Source organism: Kogia breviceps, chromosome 1 (assembly GCF_026419965.1).
Source record: "Kogia breviceps isolate mKogBre1 chromosome 1, mKogBre1 haplotype 1, whole genome shotgun sequence".
NCBI lineage: Eukaryota > Metazoa > Chordata > Mammalia > Artiodactyla > Physeteridae > Kogia > Kogia breviceps.
This window is the reverse complement of record NC_081310.1, coordinates 145,972,284-145,992,891: the sequence shown is the minus strand read 5'-3', so window position 1 is coordinate 145,992,891 and position 20,608 is coordinate 145,972,284. Positions and strand designations below refer to the sequence as shown.

Below are 20,608 nucleotides of genomic sequence, written 5' to 3'. Positions count from 1 at the left end.
CGGACCGGCAGGGGCGGGGCTCTGGGTGGCTGGGCCTCAGGAACCGTCGATCGAGACCGGCAGGGGCGGGTTCTGAGTGGTGGGGGTGGAGACCAGCAGGGGCGGGGCTCTGAGTGGCTGAGCCATGGGGAAGATCTGTCGGAACTGGCAGGGGCGGGGTTCTGTGTAGCGGGGACCGGGGAGATCTGGCTCGGCAGGGGCGGAGCTCTGCGTGGCTGGGCGGGCTCGGCACCCTAGGTACCGCCCTGGACCGGGCCTGGGCGGGGGCAGGGGCTGTGGCAAGAAGCCGGAAGCAGCTGCGGCCCCAGCTCGGGAGACATGGCGGGCGTTAAAGGTACATCCGAGGTCCCCGGCTCGCTGGTCCTGCCGTGGAATCTCCGCCTCGGCTCCGGGCTGAGCCTGGAGCTGCGCCTTCAGCGAGTGGGTGGGGAACGGCCTCCCCCAGACCTGCCACCCTTCCCTCATTTCCCGGTGGGAAGCAGCTCGCCTGCTCCCTTCTCCCCTTGGGGTACGGGTGGAGACGTGTTTTGGGGAACTTCAACCCTTTTTCAGCAAGGATACTGGCCTTCACGCTTTCTCCCGGAGTGTCCGGGTCGCTGCAGGCGGAGCCCTCGCCGGGAGCAGTTCCTCCCCGGGAGACCCCGGCTAGCCCCGGCGGGCATCACCTCCCCGGTTCCTTCCCAGTTCCTGGGAGCGTCCCCCCACCCCCTCCTCTGCCGAGTTTTAAACTGGGCTTTCACTTCCTGACATGTCCACCCTAATGCCTCTCCTCCCTTTTCCTGCCGCTTCGCTGAGTTTCCCGTTTCTTCCAGCGGAGCCATTGTCTTGGCACTGGGGCACTTAAATCTGTTGTTCCCGATGATTTTTCCAACTAGGCAGAGTTGGCTGCAGGCGGGTGTCAGTGGAAAGCGCCCTGAAATGCTGTATTGGTCTTAATTGTGGAGAGTAGATTAGGTGGAATTTTATCGCTGCTTTCATCAGCGTTTATTCATTTATGGACAGACAAGAAGGTTGTGTTTGTGCAGGACTTTTTAAAAAATTAAAGTGTAGTTGATTTACAATATCGTGTTAGTTTCAGGTCTACAGCACAGCTATTCAGATATATATATGTAAATTATGTATATTATGTATTCTTCAGATTCTCTTCCCTTACAGGTTATTACAAAATATTAAATGTAGTTCCCTGTGCTATACAGTAGGTCTTTGTGCAGTACGTGTTTTTGAATGGGGCAGTTGATTTAAAAAGGGATACCAAGAACACCAGTTCCCTCATCTATTTGCCTTCCGAGGAATGGGGAATGGCAGTTGTAGGAGAGGTTATTGGAAGGTTTCCTGTTGGTTTGGTAGGACTCCCTTAGATTTCTAATCCTTTGAATAGAGTAGCGTAACTGTTTCCACGTAGGAGTTCCTATCCTTGATATTTGTACCCGAAGATCTTCCCTCTCCAGTTAATCAACATGTGCTGTAAACATGCGTATGGGTGTCTTTGTACACGTGTGTGTTCACTCTGAAATTTAGCTGAGTGTGAAACTGTTAGTAGCAGACACATTTTAAAATTATTTCTGGCTGACTTTTATATTCGGCATTAATGTAGTAAACATGATTTACTTGGACAGTGTCCATTGTGAAATATATTCATTTGAAGCCAATGCAGAAAGCAGATGACAAGTATCAGCACTACACTGTGTTTAGTCATGCCCGGAAACCATCACATAATAATGTTTATGTGTGAATGTGTTAGAAATTGTGATACAGTAACAAGGAAGATAGGCTATGAAATGGAAAAGGACTAAGGAAAGGAAGCTTTTTGCAGATTATTAAACTTTTAAAGAGGGACTACTGTATGCCTGAGGCTTGGAATAAAAAGATAAATGAGAAGTTATTGTTGTTTGACAGAGCTGGAAATAATTGTTACTGTTTAAATGTCTAAGGTGTGCTCAGATACAATGGGAGCACAAAGATGGTGTTGTAGGTTGAATGTGTCCCCCAAATAAATATGTTCAAGTTCTGACTCCCCAGTATCTGTGAATTTGACCTTATTTGGAAGTAGGGTCTTTGCAGATGTAATCAAGTTTGGATGATATTGGATTAGTTGGACTCTAACCCAAGGACTAGTGTCCTTATAAGAAAAGGGAAATTTGGACATGGAGACATATAGGAAGAATACCATATGAAGACAGAGGCAGAAATTGGAACGATGCAACTGCAAGCCAGGGAGGACCAAAGATTGTAGGCAACTACCAGGAGTTAGGAAGAGGCAAGGAAGGAGTCTTCCTTTAGAGCTTCAGAGGGAGCAGGTGTCAAGCCCCTAGAACTGTGAGAGAATAAATTTCTGTTCTTCTTAGCCACCCAGTTTGTGGCACATTATTAATAGCAGCCCTAGGAAATTAATACAGATGGGATTATTGAACCCTGCTCCAGGGAGGAAGGGGACCACTTTCGCAAAAGAGGCAATTCTTGACCTGAATCTAAAAAGTTCAGTAAGGCTTCACCTGGCAAAGGATGGGGTGAGGGCAGAGTTTATTCCAGTGGAGAGAACATGTGACGCGGGGCAGAGTTGCGCCTCCAGTGCTAGAACAACTCATAGGCTGTGAAAGCAACTGTGAAGGGGTGACACCAGCTTTATGTATTTGAGACATCATTGTCTGCTGTGTGAAGGATGGATTGGCAGAGTCATTAGATGAAGGCAGGCATCAGATGATAAGGGTCTACACGGGGACAGTAGCTGAGGGCACAAGAGAAGAGGTGGTTGTCTTAGTCCTTTAGGACTGCTAGGACAAAAATACCATAAGCTGGGTGGCTTAAACAACATTTATTTCTTAGTTCCATCTCCAAGATCAAGGTGCCAGCAGATTTGTTGTCTGGTGAAGACTTGCTTCCTGGTTCCTAGACAGCCATGTTTTTGCTGTGTCCTCACATGGGGCAAGGAAGCTCTGTGGAGTCCTTTTTATAAGGGTACTAATCCCATTCACGAGGGCTCCACCTTCAGGACCTAATCACCTCCTAACACCATCTCATTGGACTTTAGGATTTAATATATGAATTTGTGGGGAGAGAGACAATCACTCCATCTTTTTTTAAAAAATTTTTATGTATTTATTTTTGGCTGAGTTGGGTCTTTGTTGCTGTGTGTGGGCTTTCTCTAGTTTCGGCGAGCGGGGGCTACTGTTTGTTACAGTGCGCGGGCTTCTCATTGCAGTGGCTTCTCTTGTTGCAGAGCACCCGCTCTAGGCCCGTGGGCTTCAGTAGTTGTGGCTCGTGGGCTCTAGAGCGCAGGCTCAGTAGTTGTGGCGCACGGGCTTAGTTGTTCCATGGCATGTGGGATCTTCCTGGCCCAGGGCTCAAACTCATGTCCCCTGCATTGGCAGGTGGATTCTTTTGTTTGTTTGTTTTTTTGCGGTACGCGGGCCTCTCACTGTTGTGGCCTCTCCCGTTGCGGGGCACAGGCTCCGGACGCACAGGCTCAGCGGCCATGGCTCACGGGCCCAGCCGCTCCGCGGCATGTGGGATCTTCCCGGACCAGGGCACGAACCCGTGTCTCCTGCATCGGCAGGCGGATTCTCAACCACTGCGCCACCAGGGAAGCCCTGGCAGGTGGATTCTTAACCACTGCACCACCAGGGAAGCCCAGTCATTCAGTCTTTAGCAGTGTGTTTGAGTGAGGTCTGGGAGACTGAGTCACCTTGACTTACTGATTTTCTAGAAAACGGAGTGTAGGGTTGGTGTCGGTCTTTGAAGATAGAACCTTCAAAGGGAAGAAGTATGTGTTTGGAAGGAGAAGGCGGGGATGTTTCAGTTTTACACATGTTGAAGTTGAGGTCCTTGTTGGCTACGCACAGAAGTCCAGATTGGAGTTGGAGGTGCAGGCCAAGCTCTTAGGACCTACTCTGGGCTGCAGCATCAGATGTAGCTGGGTCCTTGTGGTACCAGGGAGCTTGGGGTTGAATGCAGTGTCCCAGCAAGAGTGTGAAGTGACAAGAGAGATGAAATTCTATTCCTGGTTAGCTCCAAGTTTAAGAGATGGCCGAGGATGCAATTCCTGAAAAAGAAAAAGGGGGGTAAAGAGCATCAACTGGCGTTATAGTTGTGACCTTTGAGTGACTGGTGTCCCAGAACAGAAGGAAGAGATCTATGATTCCTAGCTTTGAATGGTCTCCCAGAGGAGAGAGTAGTGCAGGTGATCAGGCACGGGCAGGGGACAAAGCCAATGAGGAAAAGATCATCTGTAATGAAACAATACGGGACAAGTTACTTTTGTACATTTTTTTTTCCCAAAAGTGACATGTGCTAAATGGAAAAATGTATAAAACTGACAGTGCTTCCTTGTCCCCTAACATCTGTATACTCCCAGATGTTTTAAAATCACCTTGGTATCTTCCTATAAAAGTCTCCCCAAATTGCCTTTGAAGTAAAAGGAAGTAATCAAAATGTTAATTAGTTTAGTCAGTGACTAATTTTGAGTATTATGGGTTTTTTTCAGAGGAATATTTGGATAATTCAGTGTCCTGTGCTTTTGATTGCTGCCTTTATCAAAGCACATCCAAGCCCTTCACATAGATTATCTCATTTGATTCCCATCAACTCCCTAATAAGGTGGCACCATTATTTGCATTTTACAGGTGAAAAAGCGGATTTAAAGAGGTTCACCTTCTACCCAAGGTCACACAACCAGTCAGTGACAGAGTTAAGATTTGAACCCATGTTAGTGACTCAGAGCTCAAGATTTTTTAACAACTCACATTCTGTCTCCCACTCAGCAGTGGACAAAACAAGCATGTTCCTGCCTCCTCAAAGATTCGTGTAACAGATGCAGGGAATAAATATTCAGGGGACACTAATTGGGAAGCACCAATCTTCAAATACTTGAAGCACTGTGGTTTGGAGGGCACAATGATCAAAGGGTATATATTACTAGGAGGCAGTTTGGGGTTCAATTTAAGGAAAAAGGGTTTTCAGCATTTAAAGACTATCAGAATGAAATGACCTGCCTCAGGTGTTAGTGAGTTTCCCTTCAGTGGAGTTATATCAACTGGATGGCTAGCTCTTGGGACAAATATAGAGGGAATTCATATGTTAGCTAGGGGTTGAGTACTGGAAAGGCTTGAGCTCTTTCTCCACCTGATGATTTAAAAATGATGCACATAGGTGGTCATTTGCTTGTCAAATGTAACATCAACCAATGAAATAAGGAAATCACTGCATTCTTATTTTTATTAAAACATTTAAAATCGAGATATATTCACATGTCATAAAATAAACCTTTTTTTTTTTTTTTTTTTTTTTTTTGCGGTACGCGGGCCTCTCACTGCTGTGGCCTCTCCCGTTGCGGAGCATAGGCTCCGGACGCACAGGCTCAGCGGCCATGGCTCACGGGCCCAGCCGCTCCGCGGCATGTGGGATCTTCCCGGACCGGGGCATGAACCCGTGTCCCTGCATCGGCAGGCGGACTCTCAACCACTGCGCCACCAGGGAAGCCCCAAATTAACCTTTTCAAAGTGTAAAATTCTATGGGTTTTAGTATATTCACGAGGTTGTGCAACCATTACTACTTTCTAATTCCAGGACATTTCATCAACCCCGAAAGAGTCCCTCCCCATTCCTCTTCCCCCGCCCCCAGTCCCTGACAACCACTGGGACCTATAACTCTTGGTTTTATTTTTCACAGCTCTTGTGGCATTATCCTTCAGTGGGGCTATTGGGCTGACTTTTCTTATGCTGGGATGTGCCTTAGAGGATTATGGGTAAGTTATGATTTCCAAAAGAACTATTTTTTGTGTGTCTTTGTCACTGTTAGTATGGGTATTAGGGAGTTTGGTCAGTTTAGCACCAAGCTCTAACCGATGAGTTAATGAAGTCCAAATTATGAACCCAGTCCCTTCCTGGGTCACTTGTATTTGTGCAGACAAAAGCTCTTTTTAAAATTGATGTATTCATTTAATGAGCATTTATTGAAAACCTCCTCTGAACCAGCTGGTGACACAAGAATGAAGAGACACAGTCCTGTCCTCAAGGAGCTTACAGTTATAGTTATGAGTGAGAGACAGGTAAACAGTCCAGTCAATAAGCTGACAGCTCTAGTAGAAAGTGTACAGAGTATAGTGAGAGCTTTGAGAAAGTAACTCTGAGTTTCCCTGGGAGAGTCAGGGAGGGCTGCATAGAAGAGGTTGTCTTTAAGCTGCGACTTGGTGGATAAATAAGCTTATCAGGCTTGATGAGTCAGGGGAGAGCATCCAGGTGGAGGGAGTGTTTAAGGAACAGAAAGGCTGGCGTGGCTACAGACTGAGCAAACGAAGGGAAGATGGCACAGAATGAACAGAAGAAATTGGCCAAATCATGTGAAGCTTTGTAGGCCAGGGCAAGGAATCTGGGTTTTATTCCAAGCAAGTGAAAGTTTCTACCTGCGTGCATTCAAAAGATCCCTGTTGAATTAGCATGTGCAAGGCACTGTTCTATGTTCTATAGGGAAAGCAAAGATGACTAAGTTAAGGTTCTGTCCCTAAAGAAATTACAGCTCAGTAGTACAGAAAACAATAAAGATTCTAGATTTTACATTGTGTAGTTGTTTGTTAACACAATATAAGTTATCTACAGATTAATGGACTAGTAATTTTTAATGATCGCTACTTCTTAGCTGTTCCTGGTAGAAATCATCTCATGTATTAATAGTGACAAATGAAAATAATCGTTGACCTAGACATTTAAAGTAATATTAACTTTGAAACAGTAATATATCTTTAATTGTGATGTAACTGTAACTTTTCCTTTTGGGTTTCTTCTGGGTGCAACCAACAGTGTTTACTGGCCCTTGTTTGTCCTGATATTCCATGCCATCTCTCCCATCCCCTATTTCATTGCCAAACGAGCAACATATGACTCCGATGCAACAAGTAGTGCCTGTCGGGAACTGGCTTATTTTTTCACTACCGGAATTGTTGTTTCTGCCTTTGGATTTCCTGTTATTCTTGCTCGTGTGGCCGTGGTAAGTTTTGTTGTCTATTGTTTTGCCCAGTTATTGCTGAGTTTACTCCATAGGCCTGCGTCTGCAACCACAAATTTCATTTCCCCTGCTTTGACTTAATCCTCAAGGCCAGGCATATTTTTAGTTTCTCTATTCCCCCAATTTAGAGCTACCTGTCGGTATCTTGCCCATGTTTGCAGAACGCTTTATTTGTTTTTCTTACAACTTTTAGCCAGACCAAGTGATTTCTTGCTTTTTCGACTGTAAGCTATTTTCTAGAATTGTTCTGAAATCCCTACCTTTTATTGTAGGGCCATCCAGAGACTACTATAGCAATACTCTTCTAGTTCCAAAGTCAACATCAAAAGGGGTCCTGATCACCTAATTCCAGTGTGTGTGTGTGTGTGTGTGTGTGTGTGTGTGTGTGTGTGTGGTTCGAGGGGGTTGTTCCCCACACCACTGAGGAACAATTCTTCCACACCAGCTGGGTGTCCTACAGTTGTGCTCAATTCTGACTCTGTCTACCTGGAGATAGCAGCAGATTCCACTGGTTCAGGGCTCACTCCCGCAAGACTGCCTCCCTCTTCAGATGCCAGTCACAGGTCCAGCTTGTCACCTGTGCTTCTGACTGACTGGCTATAAATTAGGGGTTCCCATGGCTCCCTCCTTGGGTTCGATTAATTTGTTAGAACTCAGGGAACCCATTTACTCACTGGATTCCCAGTTTGTTATAAAAGGATATAACTGAGAAGCAGCCAGATGGTAGAGATGCATAGGGCAAGGTGTGGGGAAAGACCAGGGAGCTCCCATGACCTCTCTGAGGGTACCACTTTCCCCAAAGCAGCAAATCATCAACCTGGAAGTTCTCCGAATCCTATCCTTTTGAGTTTTCATGAAGGCTTCGTTACATAAGCATGAAGGATCAAACCATTGGCCACTGGAGATGGAGTCAACCTCCAGCCCGCTAGCCCCCTCTCCCTGGAGGTTGGGGGGTGGGACTGAAAGTTCTGTCTAGTCACATGGTTGTCTCCTCCTGCAACTGGCTTCCATCCTTAGGTGCTTTCCAAAGTTACCTCATTCGCATAAAAAAAGTCACCTTTACCACTCTCATCACTTAGGAAATTCCAAGGGTTTTAGAAGCTCTGTGCAAGAAATGGGGACAAAGACCAAATTCTTATTATAAATCACAACATATCAAATTCTCCTGCAAATAAGATCATAGACACAATCCTCAACACAATAGGCATATATTGAGGGACAACTGTACAGCTACTAGAAGATACAGTGAATAAGATGACATCTTCATATTGTTGAAGAAAAAAAATAATCATCAACCTAAAAAAGAAATGGAAAATTTTATTTGAGCCGACCTGAGGATCATAACCCGGGAGATGACTGTTCCACATGTTAGAGATCAAAGCACAGTTACATAAGTTTTAGAGACAAATGGTTATATGTCAAATGACATACTATTGACAATTTACTCAATCCAGATTGGCATGTATAAAGTAAGTAGTGGGTCATGGGTAATTGTGGCCCCTTACAGGATTAAGAAGGAAGGTTATCTCCTAAGCAGTTGTGACCCTTTATGAGATTAAAAAGGAAAGTTATGTCCCTCCAAAGGAAGCCTGGTTAATGCAGATGCACAGTATACACTGAAGGGGAGGGAGGATGCCTAAACAGGCAGAGAAAATTTTTATGTTTAATTTTTTCTTGTCTTGACATAAAATATGCACTTTATTTCATTGATACCCAATATAAAATTTTTCTTTTTGTCTCTGAAATATACATTATGGGTATAATTTATTCGGTTGTTTGACATTCACTGTCTTTCATACTATTTGCTTTTATTTCCTCCAATTACATACTGTTTCAACTTCATGAAACTCTTACTTGGGGCATTGAATATCAGATCTGCACAAGTGTTATTTATTCATGCAGTAAACATCTTTGGAGCATATGCTATTTGTAGGACACTAGGAATAAGAACCAGATACTGTCTCTGTTCTCAAAGAGCACAGAAACTAGCCTGATGGACAAGTGTACTATAAATATACCAAGTGTGGTCATTAAAACATGATAAGAATGCCATAGGAGCACCGAGAAGAGAGAAATTACAACTGGCATTTGATGTGGCCTCTAAGGATAAATAATGTTTTGAGTAAAGTAGGGAAGGCTATTGTATGGAATGGCACCCAAGTGCAAAAATGCAGTATGTGGAATAAGGAGCAGTCCAGTATGATGGTGCAAAATGGGAGTGGTTGAGATTGAGGATAGAAAGGCTGGGGAAGCCTGACTGGGAAGGGTCTGGAATACCAGGCCAGTTTGAACTCTGTCTAGATAACAGAAGCATGGAAGTTTTTTTTTTTGTTTGTTTTTTTAAATTTATTTTTGGCTGTGTTGGGTCTTCGTTGCTGCACGTGGGCTTTTCTCTAGTTGCAGCGAGCGGAAGCCACTCTTCATTGCAGTGCGTGGGCTTCTCATCGCGGTGGCTTCTCTTGTTGCGGAGCATGGGCTCTAGGAGCACGGGCTTCAGTAGTTGCAGCACGCGGGCTCAGTAGTTGTGGCGCATGAGCTTCAGTAGTTGTGGTGTGCAGGCTCAGTTGCTCCGCAGCATGTGGTATCTTCCTGGACCAGGGATCAAACCCGTCCCTGCATTGGCAGGCAGATTCTTAACTACTGCGCCATCAGGGAAGTCTGCATGGAAGGTTTTAGATGTCATATTTTCATGATCTTATTCTTCTTGTGCCTTAGACTAGTACTTCTTAAATTTTGCCCTAAAGATTTCTATTTTTACCTTTCAAATACTGCATCACGTTTTATGAGGAAACTTTCATTGATGTTTTCTATTTGTTAAATTAAAACAAAAAATGCCCACTAGAGGGTACTCTCATCCCCAACTGTGCCTCTGGAAAATTATCTGCCCTGCTGGAAAGCTCTTTTTATTTGCATGCAGAGTATTATTTAAAACCTTTTCTTGCCTAGAAAAGAAACAAATCAATCTGTAACTCTCCAATTCCTATTTTCATGAAAGAAGGCAATACATACAGAACTTTCAGTACCCAATATTGTAATTGGACCCTTTGTAATCTTGCTTCATGTATTTTACTTAAGGCAGTCATTGTCTACTGAAAACAAGTAGAGAAATATGTCTAACGGGGAAAACATTAAGGATGATACCAGACTTAATTAATAAGCATCACGAAGTAATTAGACTAATTACTGAACAGTTGACTCTCTCCTATCTATTAGATTATTAAGCCTTTTAGCAGTTTTATGGATTATTTCACTGGATGTTTCTAAAGCAGAAAATAACAGATTTGCAAAGAGTACAGTATAAAGAAAGTAAAGATTTAATCCTCTTTTTTTGTGTTTCAGATCAAGTGGGGAGCCTGTGGCCTGGTGCTGGCAGGCAATGCAGTGATTTTCCTTACAATTCAAGGTTTTTTCCTTGTATTTGGAAGAGGAGATGATTTTAGCTGGGAGCAGTGGTAGCACATGCTTTAATCTGATAAAATGCATTTAATTTCTTAGAATTCATACTGTATGTATATTTGTGCACATGTGGCCTTTTACTCTGAAATTTAATATACTGTTTCTTTATACCTTTGTAATCATGTTCACTTTAAGGAGGACTACATGGGGAAAAGGTTAGTTTTATTCCTAGCCATTAGACCTCTCCATTTACTCAAGTTGAATTATGTTATTTGTTTAGCTTTTCATATAGTCATGGTGCTCTCAGAAAATGTTAACTCAGTCTTGTAGGCAGTTGCTCACTCAGTGTGCTGCATCTCCACCTTTGTCCCGGGGATGTGCTTGAGTGGGCACATAGCGCCGGGGCTGTCTCAGCTCTGCCCAGGACTTCCAAGATATACCTGTGTCCCAGAGAGACAGAGGCGGCTCCCTCTTTATGTTGCGGACTCTTGCTTCTCCAAGTGTGGTCCATAGACCAAGAGCAACAGCATCTCGAAGCGTGGTGCATAGGAGCTTATTACAAATGCAGCGTCTGGGGCCCCATCCTCCACCTAATACATTTTGATGAGACCCCAAGTGAATCTCAGGCACATTAAAGTCTGAGAAGCGCTGTCATGAAGGAAGAAGTATTGCCTTCCCCTTGGCTGAACCCCTTAGCCTCTCTGGGCGTTAGCTGCTTGTAAAAACTATTTCCCCTGCCCCTCGTGTTGAGGCCTACTTCAGACTGTCCTTGGAATTTGTGAACTGTCCAAACCTATACTTTACAGGCTGTTCCTCACATTTGTGAAGTGTTCTCAGTAGGGAGCAGCTATGGCTTCACATTGTCTGAAAGGCAGTGGCTGCCTTCACAGTGCTGGGGGGACAGATCCCTCACTGGGAGGCAGGGGAGGGAGGCTGGGCTGGAACCGGCGCCTGCTTTAGCAGGATGGGGAAGAATGGATAAGCAATGCCATTTAATTTCCCTTCATAATCTGACATTTCTCCCCAGTTCCTTCCCTGTGCTGCTGCCCACCCACCTTCACCGGCCCCCCCCAGACACACACACACTCGCAGCAGTTCTGATTTGCCCTGTCTTCTTCATGGCTCGGCTTCTCCTTTCTATAGAGATGTGGAGCCAAGTAAGCAAGCAGAGGGTGAGCTGCTTAATTTTATTTACATATGATGTACTTGTCTTTCATGTCCTGTAGGACTTTTAAAAAATATATATATACATATATATATGTGTATATATATATATATAAAACACTTTATGCCACTTTTAAATGAATCATTGAGCATTCATGTCATGCTGGGTCCTGTAATCACAGGTTTCTAGCTCAACTTTTTGCCCAAGGCCTATCGAGAAAGGGAAATATGGGAACTAGAACCACGTGATTAGAATATAAGCAATGATTTTACAGCATTGTTAATGTGTGATAACAGACATACATTCAAGACACTGAAACCTTGAAGTTTGTAACCCCTTCATATTCTGGAATGATGCTGGGAGGAGGAGAAGACAAGAGTGATACCTAAAAGGATAATATGCAAAGTGATATTTTAGCCTTATGCATGATTTTATGTTTTCAATGTACTATGTATGTATAGAACTGTTAAAGTTATTTCCAATATTTATATTAGAAAAATTATATAGACACTTTATAATTTTAACCAGCATTTTTAATAACACTTACTGTATTATAATAAATTTTACTTTTAACAGAAAAGAAAAGCTTAATTTTTAAGGTTTTTATTCTGATGTCACCTTGCTTAAAAGGTAACAAAAATATGAAAATTTCTTTGTGTTCTGAAATGTGCAGTTGTGAGCAATAATCTGTCCTGCATTAGAATAATAGCAGGAAGTTGTAAGATACCATTTTGGATGTGTACCTGGCTTGTAATAGCTTTTCTTTTCCTAAGATGGAGATGCTGTTTAATTTATACTACCTTTTGCAAAAGTGCCCTTGTTGCTTATACACATTTTAAATAACCAAGGTAGCCTAAATGTGTAGCCCTAAAGCATTGCCTCTTGATTGTATTTCTAGAATGATATAAAGCACTTGCATATAGAATACTTGTAGTTATTCCCTACTAATGGAATGGTTTATCGAAGTGATAGGTTATTGGATTTGCTATATGTATGAAACAGAGACATTTATTCTGCAGCACCTAGTATCATTTAAGTAATAAATGTCAGTAGGGAGTATTGCTGTATATGAATATACGGTACAAAAGTTTCATCTCGGTAACACAAATGTTGGGCATTTTAAAATTCCTTATAAAAGGTTCATTTGTTTTCTATACAAAATAGAATATACTTTGGAGATTCAAAGCACATTGATTACATTCTAAAACTGAGAATGCACATAAAGAATTGCCCAGAAGTGAGTAATCTTATGAAGAGATTCTCTATCATGTTCCAAACAACTGGCTTACACTTTGAAACACTTTTCCCACAGAAACAATATCATGCTACCATGGGTTACCAGGCCAAGCCTTCTGAGGAAGGCTAAACCCTAACATAGCTGACCTTTAATACTCAAAGTACCTGCCTGAGTTTTGGATCTTGGCAACAGGGTAGTGTGAACAGTTTGAAGGAAGGAAAGTGTAAATTTCCACCTCCTTTCCTAAGAACAAGGTCTTTCTTGCTTCAATTTTTGCAGCCCTCTCTATCCCCTAATGCCCTTGGGGTCCATTAAACCTGTGATGTTTGCTGGCCTCCTCTCCTGACTCGGAGGCTTCCTCTTAGTCTGCCCCACCTCCTGGGGTTCTTCATATTCTCAAATCACCCACCTTTCTACCAATCAGTTTTCTTAGTAGAGCTGATACCTTGTGATGTTTAAGGAGAAAGCAGTCGGTTCATACTCTTTCCCAGAAAGAATGAATGACTGTGATCATCTTCCCCACATCTGGAATGCATCCATACCTCGTGCAGTTACCATGCAGGGCTGCAGCTGCATTTTTACAAGGGCATGCCTTGGAACCCATTTGCAGAAATGGCAAATGTTCCACAGTAAAGTGAAAAAAGCATTCCAGTAGTTTATAGAAGGATAGTAATATTTTGGGCCAGGAGCAAGCCTATCACACTTCATCCCTTCCTCGCGGTGAGTTCTCAGCTGGTCCTACATTTCATAGCTGTTTCTTTTCCTCCACTTATGAACCCACAGATATTTCTTACAGTCCTCAGGAAGTCTTTACCTCTGAGGTATCTTCTTGATGAAGACTCTTCTAGAGAGTGAAATGTTTCATGAAGTTAATAGCATTCCTTAGGCTCTCAGAGAAATGCTTAGGAGATGTCACAAAAATGTGCCTCTTCGAAGTTTGCAAAATTCAGGTTTTGCACCATAATTTAACCAAAATATTTATGAGGATGCTAGCATTTTCCAAGCATAGTAATTAGTTCACAACTGAGAAATATTATTCCTGTAGATGAATATAAGTTCTGCATTTAAATGTCCTTTTTGCCATTCTGCTTCATGAAGTACCTTATTTGCAAAAATCTCAGTGTATAATAACTCATGAGTTACAATCTGCTTTCATGTGGCCATGTTCCTGGAGAAGAGCAGTGACATGTGACCCCAAACACAGTGTGCAAGGTCCCCAAGATTGCTTTAGAATGCAATTATGTACATATGATGGGGATGATTTTCTTTCTTTCCTTTTTTTTCCCTTCCTCCAGCTGGGCCACCAGAGGGTGATTTCCTTTAAAATCAAGCTTGTCATTTATACTTGAACAAAGACTTCTATGTACTTTATTAAACTAAAACTTTTATATTTTACTTTGGGATGCATTATATTTGAAAAGGAGACCCGTAGATTTCTTTCCCCAGTGTTTTTGTTTGGATAATCAATTAAACTTGGAGAATTTGTCTAGTTTTGAGCCCATATTTATTGTGGTTGATAGAAGTAGTCCAAGAATGTGTGTAACCGGGAGGAGTCGAGTCCCTAGTTACAGCTTTGCTAACATCCCAGGGTTGAAGGTGGTTGTGTGGGACATGGTTAATCAAGAATTTGCTGTTTCGGAAAAGAGAGAAAAAGTCAACACTTTAAAAAAGTGCTGTACATATTCTGAAGAGTCATTTTGTGCACTACAGTGAAGAATGCACACATGTAAAGTACTGCTTAAGGAGTAACGTGTCCCCCTTATAAACAGAGCATTTGGGGGAAGATCTGATGTTTTACAGGTGGATTGAGGCAGTTAGTTAGATTATAAAGAAACTGAGCTAGATATTTCGTTGTATTGCCCAACTAAGCGTAAAGTTAAATTCTTAGTAGAAATTCGGTTATACCAACATCACTGTAAAATGCCCATAAGAAAAAATAGTTCCCAAGGAATCTTCTCTGGTCCAAGGGCTTGTATATAAGAATTTTCATTTAGAAAAAACACGCTGGATGCATCGAGAGACCTTGTCTGGGGCTGAGAATGGATGTATCTGGAGAAATCATGTACCTGTTATTTAAACAGCATCTTCTGTCTTGAGATTTTTTTTTTAAAATACTTGCCTATATTTTTGGTCAGCTAAATGTAAATAAAAAGGCCTTATCTGTTATCCAGTAATCATAACTGGAAAGTTATTTTCTTATTTTCTTCCTACAATGGCTCTAAAAAATTTCCATTTAGGTTATTAGTCACGTTTCATCCTCTTTGTTTTTGCTGAAGTAGGAAACAAATATCTGTTTTTTAAAAAAGAAATATAGGTGCAAAGAATTAAAATTTCCAGCCTTTCCCCACATTTTTTAAAAGTGTAACTTTGTAGAAAATGAATTTCAGTTCATTCCCCTGTAGTCACCAGGCATAGTACAAAATTAATAGATGACCATTTTGAAACAAGGATTCATCTTCAATACTGGGCATATAGGCAAAGTGGTCTTAATCTTGAGATTACTCACTTGGGAAAGAACACAACTGAAGACATGGCACATAGTAGCTCTTCACTGTTGACTTATCTCTTTATCAAAACTGGATAATTTTTTAAAATATTTATTTATTTATTTTATTTTGGCTGTGCCGGGCCTTAGTTGAGACACGCAGAATCTTTTTAGTTGTGGCATGTAGACTTCTTAGATGCGGCATGCGGACTCTTACTTGCAGCATGCATGTGGGATCTATTTCCCCGAGCTGGGATTGAACCTGGGCCCCCCTGCCTTGGGAGCATGGAGTCTTATCCACTGGACCACCAGGGAAGTCCCGAAATTGGATATTTATAGCTGTTTCTCACACTTCCAAATTAATTAGATATTATTAAATCAAAAATTGCTCATTCATTTTTTTTGTCCTCAGAATAATTAAACAATAAAACATCAATTCAACCTTAGCTAGATAATTATTTCATTTAATAATTTAAAGCGTAAATGCACATCCATGCTTCTGCCTCAATACTTTCATGTCCTGTGCAGTTGAGAAACAAATTTTATCACCATATTCTGTAAAGTTTCATGATTCTTGCAGCCCTGCTCCCAAAACCATATGCTTGTTCCTCTGACGAATCCAGAATTCTCCAGCGCTTCTAACCATCCCTCCTGCAGCCTCACCATTTGCGGTTCCTTGCCGATGCTCTTGCTGAAATCCACTTGCTGCTGATGGAATTGAGTCAAATGAAATTTAAATGCAGGTTTTAATAGGATGCTTGATTTACTCAAGGTACCACACTTAGTATTTGCCATGGGGTCTTACAGTGGTACCTAAGCTGATGCTCTATAGCCCATGTCCCCACAGTGTGCTATGAAGCACCTCTGTAATCTACCCACTTTGCCTGCGCTTGTCTCTCATGTCATGGAGGTTTCCTGTCACTCTGAGAGCACCTAGTTAAAGGCTCTAAAACAGAGGGTCCCCACCAAACACTGGCATCAACATTTATCTCCTCTTTTTCTGCAGCTTGTCAATAAGGTGAAGTTGAAGGTTGTGGGGCAGATACACAGGCTGTTTGAAGATGGGACTTTTTGGACCCATCTTTGAGGGATGAATGCAAGGTGTCACATAAAACATATTTATGAACACTAATGAGTGTCATAAGTCATTACAGGATTAATACCCTTCCCACAAACCTAAGTTGAAATTTAGTTAATAGAAAATTATAACACACATATATGTAAAACATACATCAAAGGGTCAACTTTTCATTTATTCAACAAAAACCTTTCCTATTCTGTATCTACACTCACTGACTTGCTTATCTCATGCTGTCTCATGGCTTTACCTTTTCTAGGCAGCTGACTCACACATGTTAACCTCCAGCCCGGACTTCTGTAAATCCCAGAATTGTATATCTGACTGCCAACATCATCTCTCCACTCGGATGCCTAATAGGCATCTCAAACTTAGCATGTCCAAAATCAAAACTCCTGACACTTCCTATTATTCCCGGTTCTCCAGAACAAAAGACCTGGAGTGTTTTAGAACATCTCATTACTGCACATCCCCCAGGCACTCCATCAGGAAATCGTGTTGCTTCTAGCTTCAAATGTATATGGAATCAAAACACTTCTCATACCTTTGCTGCTACTAGTGGTTCAAGACAGTATGGTCTTACTTGGGTTATTGCACTAACCTCCTAACTGGTTCCCTGCTTTTGCCCTTTTCCCGCTTAAGGCTAGTTTCAACAGAGCAGCATGAACGAGCCTGTAAAATGTAAATCAGATCATGTCACCCCTCTGCTCCACTGACGTCTCATCCCACTTCAATAGTAAAATGACAACCCAGTTGAAAAATAGACACAGGTTCTGAATAGGCATTTCTCCGAAGATGTGCAAATGGCCAATAAGCACATGAAAAGATGCTCAACATCATTAGACATCGGGGAAATGGAAATCCAAACCAGTATGAGCTTCACATCCACTAGGATAACTAGAATCAAAAAGACAGACAATAGCAAGTGTTAGCGAGGATAGGATAAGTCAGAGCCCTTGTAAGTTGCTGGTGGGGATATAAAATGGTGTAGCCACTATAGAAAATTTTGGAAGTTCTTCAAGATGTTAAACATTGAGTTACCATACAACCCAGCAAATCCATTCCTAGGCACATACCCAAGAGAGATGACAACATATATCACACAAAAACTTGAATACAAATGTTCATAGCAGCATTATTCATAATAGTCCAAATTGGAAAGTAGAAACAATCCGAATGGATAATGTGGTCTATCCATACAATGGAATATTTTTCAGCCATAAAAAGAGATGAAGTGTCGATAAATGCTACAACATGTATGAACCTTGTAAACATCATGTTAAGTGGGGAAAAAAAGTCACAAAACCCCATATATTATATAATTCTATTTATATGAAATGTCCAGAATAAACAGAAATAGAGTGTAGATATGTAGTTGCCAGGGACTGAGGGAAGGGGTAATGAAGAATGACTGCTCATGGGTATGGGTTTCTTTTTGTGGTGATAAAAATGATTTGGAATTAACGGTGATGATTGCACAGCTTTTGAATATACTACAAGTCATTGGGCTGTACACTTTACAAAGGTGAATAGTAGGTAAATTTCATCTTAATAAAAAACCACAAAAAACAAAAAGTCAAACAAAGAGGAAACGAATGTCTATCAACTGAAAAGTGTGGTACAAACTTATCTTAGGTGAGAAAAATGTTCTAGATTGATTGTGATAATGTTTGCACAACTCTTTGACTATTCTAAAAACTACTGAACTGCACACTTTAAATGGGTGAGTATTATGGTATGTGAATTGCATTTCAATAAATCTGCAAAACAATGAATGAGTGAATGAACTCTTTGAACTAGAAAAAAAGTAAAAGTGTATCCGTTTTTTTTTGGATTCCATATATATGTGTCAGCATATGGTATTTGTTTTTCTCTTTCTGACTTACTTCACTCTATATGACAGACTCTAGGTCCATCCACCTCACTACAAATAACTCAATTTCGTTTCTTTTTGTGGTTGAGTAATATTCTGTTGTATATATGTGCCACATCTTCTTTATCCATTCATCTGTCGATGGACACTTAGGTTGCTTCCATGTCCTGGCTATTGTAAATAGTGCTGCAATGAACATTGTGGTACATGACTCTTTTTGAAATACGGTTTTCTCAGGGTATATGCCCAGTAGTGGGATTGCTGTGTCATATAGTAGTTCTATTTTCAGTTTTTTAAGGAAACACCATACTGTTCTCCATAGTGGCTGTATCAACTTACATTCCCACCAACAGTGCAAAAGGGTTCCCTTTTCTCCACACCCTCTCCAGCATTTATTGTTTGTAGATTTTTTGATGATGGCCATTCTGACTTGTTTGAGGTGATACCTCATTGTAGTTTTGATTTGCATTTCTCTCATGATTAGTGATACTGAGCATTCTTTCATGTGTTTTATGGCTATCTGTATATGTTCTTTGGAGATATGTCTATTTAGGTGTTCTGCCCATTTTTGGATTGGGTTGTTTGTTTTTTTGATATTGAGTTGCATGAGCTGCTTGTAAATTTTGGAGGTTAAACCTTTGTCCGTTGATTCATTTGCAAATATTTTCTCCCATTCTGAAGGTTGTCTTTTTGTCTTGTTTATGGTTTCCTTTGCTGTGCAAAAGCTTTTAAGTTTCATTAGGTCCTATTTGTTTATTTCTGTTTTTATTTCCATTTCTCTAGGAGGTGGGTCAAAAAGGATCTTGCTATGATTTATATCATAGAGTGTTCTGCCTATGTTTTCCTCTAAGAGTTTGATAGTGTCTGGCCTTACATTTAGGTCTTTAATCCATTTTGAGTTTATTTTTGTGTATGGTGTTAGGGAGTGTTCTAATTTCATTCTTTTACATCTAGGCTCTCCAGTTTTCCCAGCACCACTGATTGAAGAAGCTGTCTTTTCTCTATTGTATATTCTTGCCTCCTTTATCAAAAATAACGTGATTGTGTGGGGGGGTTTATCTCTGGGCTTTCTCTCCTGTTCCATCCATCTATATTTCTGTTTTTGTGCCAGTACCATACTGTCTTGATTACTGTAGCTTTGTAGTATAGTCTGAAGTCAGGGAGCCTGATTCCTCCAGCTCCATTTTTCATTCTCAAGATTGCTTTGGCTATTTGGAGTCTTTTGTGTTTCCATACAAATTGTGAAATTTTTTGTTCTAGTTCTGTAAAAAATGCCAGTGGTATTTTGATAGGGATTGCATTGAATCTGTAGATTGCTTTTGGTAGTAGAGTCATTTTCACAATGTTGATTCTTCCAATCCAAGAACATGGTATATCTCTCCATCTGTTGGTATCATCTTTAATTTCTTTCATCATTGTCTTATAGTTTTCTGCATACAGGTCTTTTCCCTCCTTAGGTAGGTTTATTCCTAGGTATGTTATTCTCTTTGTTGCAATGGTAAATGAGAGTGTTTCCTTAATTTCTCTTTCAGATTTTTCATCATTAGTGTATAGGAGGAATGCAAGAGATTTCTGTGCATTAATTGTGTATACTGCTACTTTACCAAATATGTTGATTAGCTCTAGTAGTTTTCTGGTAGCATCTTTAGGATTCTCTATGTATAGTATCATGTCATCTGCAAACAGTGACAGCTTTCCTTCTTCCTTTCCAATTTGGATCCCTTTTATTTCTTTTTCTTCTCTGATGGCTGTGGCTAGAACTTCCAAAACTATGTTGAATAAGAGTGGTGAGAGAGGGCAACCTTGTCTTGTTCCTTATCTTAAAGGAAATGGTTTCAGTTTTTCACCATTGAGAACGATGTTGGCTGTAGGTTTGTCATATATGACACCTTTACTATGTTGAGGTAAGCTCCCTCTATGCCTACTTTCTGGAGGGCTTTTATCATAAATGGGTGCTGAATTTTGTTGAAAGCTTTTTCTGCATCTATTGAGATGATCATATGGTTTTTCTCCTTCAATTTGTTAATATGGTTTATTGCCACCAGCCGCGGCGGATCCTCGAAGTGCAGCAACAATTGACGAGAGGGGGTAGGGAACTGAATGCACCAAGGTATGGGATCAGAAGGGCACAAGCAACTGATGGTTGCAAGACAAGTTTAATAACAAAGCATAGCCATATATATACCTCTAAAGCAGGGAATTTGCTTAGTCACGCCTTATCGGCATCAGCTGGTTAATTGGCTTCTCGGCTTCTCCCTCAAAGGCACCAATTTCCCCTCCAGGGTTGCTTTTCCTAGCTTTAGGGAACAACCAGGGACTCCCAGTAACTGAGCAGCTCCCTGGAGCGATTTGGCCAAAGGCCATCTCCTTTTTTACT

General features: G+C 41.4%; 1 protein-coding gene across 1 annotated transcript; it reads left to right on the top strand.

Moving 5' to 3' along the window:
* Positions 1-226: 226 nt before the first annotated feature.
* Positions 227-10,494, top strand: LEPROT (leptin receptor overlapping transcript). The gene is made up of 4 exons (XM_059052764.2): positions 227-334; positions 5,666-5,741; positions 6,793-6,979; positions 10,337-10,494. The coding sequence occupies exons 1-4, from the start codon at positions 319-321 to the stop codon at positions 10,451-10,453; spliced, it is 396 nt and encodes a 131-aa protein (XP_058908747.1). The 5' UTR covers positions 227-318; the 3' UTR covers positions 10,454-10,494.
* Positions 10,495-20,608: the final 10,114 nt, after the last annotated feature.

Coding starts and splice junctions, on each gene's coding strand:
- LEPROT (XM_059052764.2), top strand. Junction 5,742..6,792: donor TGTGCCTTAGAGGATTATGG/GTAAGTTATGAT, acceptor TGCAACCAACAG/TGTTTACTGGCCCTTGTTTG. Junction 6,980..10,336: donor TTCTTGCTCGTGTGGCCGTG/GTAAGTTTTGTT, acceptor TTTGTGTTTCAG/ATCAAGTGGGGAGCCTGTGG.